This window comes from Anopheles arabiensis, chromosome 3 (genome assembly GCF_016920715.1).
Source record: "Anopheles arabiensis isolate DONGOLA chromosome 3, AaraD3, whole genome shotgun sequence".
Lineage (NCBI taxonomy): Eukaryota > Metazoa > Arthropoda > Insecta > Diptera > Culicidae > Anopheles > Anopheles arabiensis.
This window is the reverse complement of record NC_053518.1, coordinates 30,891,897-30,901,727: the sequence shown is the minus strand read 5'-3', so window position 1 is coordinate 30,901,727 and position 9,831 is coordinate 30,891,897. Positions and strand designations below refer to the sequence as shown.

Here is a 9,831-nt window from a genome sequence, read left to right as displayed (position 1 = left end):
CGGCTTTTTATACACCTGGCCGTTTATTTTTCGCCACATCAATTAAATTTATTTATGCATTTTGTTTTGCTTCAGCATCAACAATACCCTCAAATCAATGATAACAAATTTATTCTACATCAAAACTAGATAAATTCGATATTGTACAATTGCCTAGTCACTTAAGCGTCACTACTCGTTGAGAAAATTCAGCACCAGCTTGGAGAACTCGGTCGACTTTTCGCTGTGCACCCAGTGGCCAGCATCCTTTACGTACGTAATTTCCGAATTGGGGAACAGCGTCTTTATCAGCGGAACGTCTTCCGACCTACAGAAATAAAAAAAAAACAACAATCGAAATGCCTTCCAACAAAGAAACCACCCCACTTCTTCCCTGCCACTTACTTTACATAATCCGATCGTCCACCGGCAATAAACAACGTCGGTCCCTCGAACTTCCGCCCAGTCAGTTGAGGAAACTGGGCCACCCCGGTGTTGAAATTGCGCTCCAACGCTTCCAGATTGATGCGCCACCGAAACTGGCCGCCTTCCTTTTCCGCCTTGACCAGATTCGTGATCAGGAAGTCCCGCAGTGACTTTTCCGCGATGATCCGGGCCAGCTGCTCGTCCGCAAGCTTGCGCGCTTGGTGAATGGTTGCCGTGGGTGAAATTTGAATCATTTTCATCGACTGCAGGAACAGTGGGATGTTTGTGTTGCTCGTGCCAAGCCCGGTCGAGGGTGAAATGTCGACAATGATGGCTTTCTCTACCAGCTCAGGCTGTGGAATGGGAAACGGGTGATGAGAGCGGAGGATTGTACGAAGCGGGCAGAAGGCTTTACTAACATATTTCAGTGCCAACAGCATCATAGCCCGACCGCCCATGCTGTGCCCAATGATGGAGGCCTTATCGATGCCCAAAGTTTTGTAGAGCTGCACCAAATCCTCCACCATATGGTCGTAGGAGTGTTCGTCCGTGTGTGGACTGTCGCCGTGATTGCGGGCATCGATGGCGTAGATCTGTGTAAAATACTCCCAATCATTTTAATGTTCATTGAATACATTAGCAATCCTATCCACAATGCAATCACCTTACGAACGGGTTTTGTATTTTTGTGAAACGCCTTGCCCAAACTGTTCCAGTTCGACTTTGACCCGAACAGCCCGTGAAGCACCAAAACCGGCGGAGCATTGCTGTCCGATGCGTTGTTTTCGTACCGCGTGAAGGAAAGCGCAACCGGCGCTGGTTTTGAATAGCACGTGGCACTTAGATGAAATGAACGGAATGAACTTTTGATGGCCCTACGCACGGCATTGCTGGGAAACATTGCTGACGAACTAACAAGGAGAAAAAGGGCCCCAAGAGCTGTTGCTTTGTTGTTTGTTTTGAAACAACTGACAGTTCCTTTGTTTTTCTTTCTTGCCCCCTTTTTCTTTTCTTTTTCTAGCCCTTATGGTGCAAGCATTGAGATGGCGATGGACTAACCTTTAGTTCAGATTAAATATTTATTATATTAGAAAAAAGACGACATTTCCGGCCCCTTCCCCCGACTGTCTGCTAGTGTTTGAGTGTACTTAACGAAATAAACGCAAATAAGACTTTTCGCAGCCACAGCAAAGCTTGAGACGATACGACGACAACGACGATATATTGACGACAACGGTGTTCCATTTTCCCCTATCCGAAAGCATGATGCAGCTCACAGGTTTTTCTCGCTGGTCTATGTACAACAGCACTCCATTACACGGACTATTTAGTTACGCCCGAGCGTATGACCAACGCCCCAAGCATGGCGGAAGCCAGCCATATCGCCTTGCTGCTGCTGCTGCACTGGCCGCTGCCCGACCGGCGGAACACCGAATCCATGCGTGCCACCCTGAACATCCGGGAAGTAACGCTTGATGAAGAACGGCGTCTCGATCAGGGCCGGCCCACCGAGTTCGCTCGGATAGCTAAACTTGAGGAAATAGTACGCATGGCCCACGAAGATGCCCACCAGCGAGAATATGCTTCTGCGGAAGAAAAGGGATAGTACATTTATAGTGGTCACTCAGTAAAAGTGCTTTCAAAGCAACTTACCCTGACGAAAGAATCATGTTCATGCCGAGCAGCACCCACGGCAGGTACATCGCCTTGAAGCGTGTTCCGAACCAGAAGGTTACGATCACGTCCTGGTTCAGTTTGCACCAGATGTACAGCACCGAAAGCACCATCGGGTCCATCAGTATGGGAAGGTCCATCTAAATGGGAAGGCGTAAAAAACAAAACATTAATTTCAAGCCCTTGAGATTGGGAGGATCGTTTCTGCGTTGCCCTACCACCAGTCCGACGATCACGCACAGGATCCAGTTGAAAAAGAGCATGAAAAAGTAGTCTCCCGGCTTTTGCTTGTAGTGGTCCGACTCTAGCCGCAGGGAGTAGTTGTACAGGAAGTAGCAGTTCATCATAAAATGGAACCCTGTCGCCGGGTTCAGCGGATAGAACAGGACCGCCGTCATAGGCCTCCATAGCTGCAATAGGGGGAAAAAAGGGCTCCCGTTAGTATCTTCCCAACTGAACCGGGTGTGGTACATTCCCTATTACCTGTAGTTTGTAGAAGAATGGTGCAGACTGCAGGATGAGATAGCTGATCGGTAGGAGACCAATTTTGGCCAGCAGCGATATGCCGACGGTTGCCGTCAGCCAGATCCGCGTAAACGGCGGTACCTGTTTGTACCAGGTTTGGAAATCGCTCATGATTGATGTGTCGGGATGGGCGGCTGACTGGTTAGAATTTCGACGGTACAATGAACGACCGGACCGTGGGCAATGACGAATGATTCAACACGTGCAACTTCTTTCTCACGCACTGGTTTGCATCAGAAAATACACGTACGGAAAAGGCGAGGAAAATTTGTCGCCAGCTTATTTGTTTTGATATTTTTTACATCCCGGTGAAATGACGTGGTGCTTGTTGACATTTGCGCTGTCAGCGCCAGAGTGACCAGAAATATCGATTTATCTGTATTCCTACCGATTTTTTTTATATGCTTAGGGCGGTGGCAACGCTCATCGGATGCGATTTTATCGGACGCGATTTATATGGGATTTGACAGATAACGTCGGACGACGAAATCGCACGTCCGACGTTATCTGTCAAATCCCATATAAATCTCGTCCGATAAAATCGCATCCGATGAGCGTTGCCACGGGCCTTACCGATTCACAGATGACCGCCCTAAAACTACCGATTTTCCATTTATCCTACCGAAAATCACAGATATTTGATTTTTCAGTCGTTTAAGCTTAATCTGTGGCGCTTGGGATGCTGTTTCAAGGATTGCTAACCTCATTTGTTACTTATCGCGCTGATGCACGTTTGTTTGCCTGGCACTTTTTATTTTTATCCGTTAAGGCCCGTGTCTGTGCTCCATCGGATGCGATTTTATCGGAAGGCCTGTCAAAATTTTATATGGGATTTAACAGATAACGTCGGACGTGCAATTTCGTCGTACGACGCAATAAAAAAAAAATGATTTCGTCGGACGCCGCATCCGATTTTATCCGTCAAACTAAATGTGTGGTGTTTTGTAGGAACAATCTCAACTTAATTTTTCATAATCGTTATATTATTAAAATCATCCAATTAATCGCAATATCATACGAAAAAGCGTTTGACAGCACGTGTGATAAAATCGCATGGGATGGAGCACAGACGAGGGCCTAACCTTTAAGTTGGCAACCGGATACCGGGGTATTTTTTTGAACTTCGAACTGCAATAACTTTTGAATCATTGCTTTTATTGACCTGAAATTTTCCGTAGGTTCCCAACTTTTAATTTATGATTTTTTGGTGTATAAGTTGTAATTTTAAACAGCCTGTAAGTATTTTATTATGATTTTTTTAACTTTACCACGTAAGTTGGCAACCAGCATAACCGGGTATTCCATACATTTTGTATGGAGAATGACGTTTCTCTTCTTCCTCTTTTCGTATTGTGCTTATTTTCGAGTCAAATTCAAGCGATTCCAAATTTCAATTGACCGTTATTTTTATAATAAAATGAGAAAACCTAATGAATAAATGAAATAGAAGAGAATATATGGTCGGCATTACTTGCTTACATCATTAAAATATAGAAAGCATTGTTTACCTAAGAAAATCGTTAATTTTTTGCATCAAAACGTGTGGAATACCCGGGTATGCCGGTTGCCAACTTACGTGTGTAAATCTGGTAGCCAACTTTACGGTTAACTCGTGTTAAGTTTCGAGTTTTAACCTACCGAAAACTACCGATAAAATATTGTTGCGCCTACCGAAAACCGCCAAAATAATCTGGCCACACTGGTCAGAGAGCGGTACTTGTTCCGACGCAATGCGTTGCGATTTTGCCAAAATGTATGGGATTTGACAGACGCATGCGTTAACGACGCACGACGCAGCGTCAAAGTAGAAAATTTTCTATTTCGACGCACGTCGTGATGCGTCTGTCAAAATGGTTTAACCATATCGGGTGAAAATCGATATTTTTCCACGTTAAATTGTTTCGAGCGCAGTTTTGTGTGTAATTGGACAACTAAATAATTTTATTAACAAAACAAAATAAATGTCGAGAAAGGAATTTCGTAATTGCTGCAAAACAGGTGTGTGTGGGTCAGTATGCAATATGCAATAAAAAAGCGAAAACATGCTTTGCACTGTTTTGAGCAGAACTGGAAATGATTTTACAGTTGTGATTTAACATTATAATCACATCAGAACCTATAAATAAGAAGCATTATTGCTGTTTGTTGATGTTTTTCTTAGTAAAATGTGTTGACATATCCATGCAGAACGCAGTGAACAGATACCAGCGTGCGTCACGCAATGCGTTGCGATACGCTGCGTCGAAACAAGTACCAAGCCCTCAGCGCAGGGCTTTTCGAAGGTGCGAAGCCTTACAAATGTCGCGACGCATTTGGAAAGGAGAAAGCTATTTGAATACGCCGTTGCAGTGTAATTGTTTTCGTTGCTGGAATGTAGCAGAGGAAGGAAAAATGTTGATTTTATAGTTTTGTTACGAAAAGATATAAATAAAATTGAAGAATTTGAATTCTTACCAATCAATCGAATATTTTTCTATTTTTTTTCTTACAACTAAAGGTGAGATTTTTTTTAATTTACGAGAACCTTTGAAATAAATGCCACCACTCTACAAAGATAGGCAAATATACTAGACCGAGCTGCAATTAGCATACGCATTAAGATTGTTTCTCGTTCGTCGTCATGCATGTGCAATGAATTTAATCTAAAGCAGCGATAAAATGGAAATTTCGTCATTATCACCATGCTTTTTTTTAAGTTTATTTCCATCTACAAAATTCATTTAAACAGCTTTTTGCTTATACGGTTATACCATGTAATATTTCCCCACTAATCAGCTGTGCCTGTCCTCTGACGATGATTTAGATGCATCGAAGCTTCAGCAAATAAGCCCTATCTGCAGTATAATGTTATATGTGAAGCCACAAAAAAGAAAATCCTTTACTCTAATATTAAAATTTAAAAAATAAATCAATTTACCTCAAAAAGCGATGTCTCGCCCGAATGATACAGAAGCATACATCATCCCTTAACAAGTGATGGCAAATGAAATATCGTTCGCTAAATAACCGCAAACCAACTAACCAGCTAAAATAAATCATCACCATTCACTGAAATACCCGTGTGCAGACACATCCACGGGGAGGTACGGCGTTGTTTGAAAAGCAGCGTGCAAACAAACAAAACACTATGCGCCTCCATCCGATCGATATTTCAGGTTGGTTGCGCGTTCTTTTTCTACCTCCAGTTTTTTTTCTCCCTTTTTGTTGTTGTTGTTGTTGTATCATTTTCCCCTTCTTTGATGGCTTTATTTACCACGCCGGAGACGATGATCATCATCGCGCTGGTGATGCTGATGATGACGTAAAATTAAACTCCTCGTTTCTCGCATGTGTGTGTGTGTGTAGTGACGGTTGTCACCATCATCGTTCGCACAGGAAAGGGAGCGGGTGGTGGATTTGCTGTTGAGCCCTCGTGCAGTGTGACCCCTTGCACCCCTGCCGTGGCCCTTCTTGCCGCCATTGAACGAGAAGAGTGTGTTAATAAATACATAGACCGTGTGTCTCTTTCTATTGCCGTTCCCTGAACTCTGTGTGTGTGCGAGTTCAGTTTGATGATTTTTCTTCTTCTTCTTTTTTTACTGTTTGCTGCCCCGGCGTTGGGCAAAAGGGAAACTGAACTCTACACGCAATCAGCACCAGCCAGCGCGGAGCGGGATCAGATGCCGGGCCTAGCCTCGCGCGTAACCATGGCGACCCCGCATGGCGGACGCAACAGCATCGGCTGTGCGGCTGTGTGCGTTGAGCGAGAAGAGGACGATCATCAAGAAGCTTTGCATACACACAGGCACACACACACACACACACTGAGTGTCGGTGCCAGGTCGGATTGGAGGACGAACGACGTGTGCCTTTTTTTCGCGCGCTAGCTTTTGGCGGTCGTGGACGCATACGCCGTTTCTGTTCGCGGGCCCGTTCCCGTCGAGGACTTCGCGATCGGAAGACGATTCCGCTGTGCATTGTGTGAAAGTGTAGGTGTAGGTTGCAGAAAGAGGGGGGAGTGTTCTGCAAAAGGACATAGCGCTGGAGAAGACACTTTTTTTGGCCAGCGTGACAAGACACAGTGAGTGTGAGGCTAAAGTTCGAATCGGTCAGAGAGCAATTGGGTGTGTGTGCTCTCGTCGTTAGGGATGGAAAGTGCGAAGTGCGAAAAATGGTTCCCCGGCACCACCATTAGCATAAACACGCGCAAATTGTGAACCTAGCCCAGGGTGACGTGGGTGGGTTGGAAAAACGCATCGCAGAACCAATCGAGCATGGGCGCTGTGAATTATTGATGAGGCTTGCAGTGTGAATTGATCCACGGCCCGAGTGGAGATTCAGTCTACAAAAGTGTGTGTGTTTTTCCTTCTATTTTTTTTTTCGAATGTCAATTTCTGGCTCTGTCAGATGCAATGCAGTGTTGTGCGCTGAGTGGTTTGGGTAGTTCTCGTAGCGACCGACGGCAAGTGTGAACTAGATCGACAAACGGAAATTAGCGTCGCCGTCGGTAGATTGGTGGCAAGGATAAGCGTTTGCTGCTGCCGGGGCTTAGCAATGGAACCGTCTACAAGTCTCTCTTTGTCGGTGAGTGTTATTAGAAGTAGAAATTTAGTAATTTCATTTATTTAATGTAATTCATGTAGAGCCTTTTTGTTCGATTATTGTTGCAGTTTGAAATAGAATGAATTTTACCGACGGAATGGTTTTTTTTTCTTCTGTAACGTGGATATACAGTGACGGTCATCTAAAATCGGACACCTTCTATTTTTACCTGTTTATTGACTTTGTGGCTACACGCATTATTTCTATAACCACTTATGAACTGGTCTATGAAAGAGTTTCGGAAACATTTGTTGCCAAATCGTATGAATGAGCGGTCTAACATGAGTTATCGTGTTGCAGGAATATTTTCGGAAACGTTTGAATACCAAAACGGATACAAAACACATTATTTAACACATTTTTGTGAGCAAATATATGCACAGTTGCTGAAATGAATAGGAAAATTCAGAAATGTTGCCATTGAGCAAATGTTGTCGTAACATGTTCATGGAATCGAGCCTTATCGAAACACTGTCTTCACACAACGTTGAGGGTATTTTTGTTTAGCTAAGATAATGCAAAAAATTAGTCCGGTTTTCTTAAAAATGTCGGAATACCAACCATAAATTCACGAAATGGCGTGAAATATATGATGCCCATTGAAAGTCGGACAGTCTCCATGCCTCAATACGCCTCAATTGTTACATCTTTTGCGAATTAAATGACCTTAGACCACTAATTGTTTAGAACACTAGTTACAAAGCTTAATAACAAGCTATGCTTGGTTTTTAAGGCTGTGGTTTCTACTGGCCTTATTTTTGCACCATCATGCCACGGCCGCATGCTGCCCTCAAGAGCCTGTAATGCATTCCGCGAAAACTCTGTAAAGGTTGAAATAAATAGTTCATTTGTTTGAATGATTAACCAAAGTATATTTTTTTAATTTTGAACGAAGAAAATCAAGATTCAAAAAAATAATGCTGTAGGAATTTGACATATTCAGTAATTATTTTGTAATGAAAAATAAGATTCGAACTTTCACTCATTTTAAAGGTCAAAATGGCCCTCAACAATGTTATTTTTGAAGCAATACGACCCACGAACTGATAAGTTTGGAGAACCCTGTTTTAAGTAACTGTTTAGGAAGTTGTAAGGCATTTTACAAAAGCATTTTATATGATTCGGTTTGTATTTCTGTTTTTAAAAAATTGGTAGTCATTAACAGGCGTAATGCTTTTCAATTGGATGTTCGATGATTGGGTGACAGATGCATTAAAGTGCATTCCTTTTGAAAAAAAAATCTTCGGAAATATCCTAGTCTTATGATAAAAGTTGTTTGTCTACTAACATTAACATACACTGTGAAAGAAGTTACAAATGGCGGTGTCTATGTACTTTAAATACATTATCATCATCCTAGTGCTGTTGGGTGATACATTACCATCCTTAAATAATACAACAATATTGTGTTGTGATGGCGATCATCACTCGTCAACACACACAATTTAAACCTTAACGCAAACTGTGCAACCAAAACCGGGCCAATAAAAAAAGCCCCCACACATTTGCCATCCGACAGCAAGGCAGCCAAAACCAAAGTCCTAGCGCAAACGAAACGCATTAAAGAATCATTACATGCAATAAATCTGACACGGTTGGAACCCATGGAACCCGGGGACAGATGGCAACCGGGGACTGTGCTGCAAACCCTGTGCTGCTAAGCTAGAGCGCCTCATTTGCGCAACCCACAAAGGGAGAGAGAAAGTATTTCCACACACCGCTCTTTTCGCTCTCCTGCTGTTGTTGTAGTGTGCTTTTCCTGCACAGTTTCCCTGCCTACTGCAACGCCTGGCATCGCAATTGCCCACTTCCCTGCGTAACATAACAGTTGCACATTGTGCCGCCATAGCTACGCGATGGATGGAAACAAAAAGCGAGTGATAAAAATACGCTACGCACGGGATACGCAGATGCTGTACGGACCGAGACGGACAGACAGACAGACAGACAGACAGTGAGAAGAGCCGAGAGACATGATACAAACTATAATGGGCGCCATTTTGAGGGACCATGCAGGCAACGGCAAACGATTGCAGCGAATGGCCATCGTTGGTCACTCCGCTGCTTTGGCATGATGGCATGAAAATGACCGTCAATTGACGAGAGAAAGAGAGAAAATTACATCAACGCGTTATGAAGCTGTCGGCGTTGGTGTTGCGGTTTTGTTGTGTTTTTTTTTGGTATTGTTTTACGCGGAAAGAGCAAATGGGAGGCTGGTGGTAGGTTCATAGCGTTGCTGCTCTGTTGCAGCTTATTAAGAAGTCGACTAGTTGGTGCAAAATGCAATAAAATGCGCAGCATTACAGTTTGGGCGCAAACAAACCGCGCTGAACAAATGATATGCAAAATAGCATTAAATGAACAGCAACCAGGCGATATTGTTGAAAGCAATGATAAATAGAGATGGGTTTTAAAGTGTTTTCAGAAATTTGGCAATCAAAATTGTGTCTCTTTTCCAAGAAGGTTCAATAAAAGTTGTAAATATGACAAAACGATATGGAAAGGATATAAGAAAATAAAAAACAGACAGCAATATGTGATGCTAGACTGTAAAGAGGAAGAATAAACTAAAAACAAAGACACATTAACAACAAAAAAATTAGGAAACAACAGATAAATGAAAATGAAATTAAATGTGTCAACAAT

At 43.0% G+C, this 9,831-nt stretch overlaps 3 protein-coding genes across 3 annotated transcripts in view; 1 reads left to right on the top strand and 2 right to left on the bottom strand.

Moving 5' to 3' along the window:
• Window positions 1–94: 94 nt before the first annotated feature.
• LOC120903192 (protein ABHD11-like) lies at window positions 95–1,382 on the bottom strand. Its single transcript, XM_040312464.1, has 4 exons — window positions 1,070–1,382; window positions 825–998; window positions 385–758; window positions 95–307 (listed from the first exon to the last, which is right to left on the bottom strand). The coding sequence occupies exons 1-4, from the start codon at window positions 1,304–1,306 to the stop codon at window positions 172–174; spliced, it is 921 nt and encodes a 306-aa protein (XP_040168398.1). The 5' UTR covers window positions 1,307–1,382; the 3' UTR covers window positions 95–171.
• An 83-nt stretch (window positions 1,383–1,465) lies between these two features.
• LOC120903193 (derlin-1) lies at window positions 1,466–2,937 on the bottom strand. The gene is made up of 4 exons (XM_040312465.1): window positions 2,563–2,937; window positions 2,298–2,489; window positions 2,059–2,219; window positions 1,466–1,991 (listed from the first exon to the last, which is right to left on the bottom strand). Exons 1-4 carry the CDS (start codon window positions 2,713–2,715, stop codon window positions 1,733–1,735), a joined length of 765 nt encoding a protein of 254 aa, XP_040168399.1. The 5' UTR covers window positions 2,716–2,937; the 3' UTR covers window positions 1,466–1,732.
• Window positions 2,938–6,390: 3,453 nt separating this feature from the next.
• The window catches only part of LOC120903905 (fez family zinc finger protein erm), a 32,161-nt gene continuing 28,720 nt past the window's right edge, over window positions 6,391–9,831 (top strand). The window contains exon 1 of the mRNA XM_040313574.1: window positions 6,391–7,167. Coding sequence (XP_040169508.1) covers window positions 7,138–7,167 — 30 coding nt within the window. The 5' untranslated portion in view covers window positions 6,391–7,137. The remainder of the gene's footprint in view (window positions 7,168–9,831) is intronic.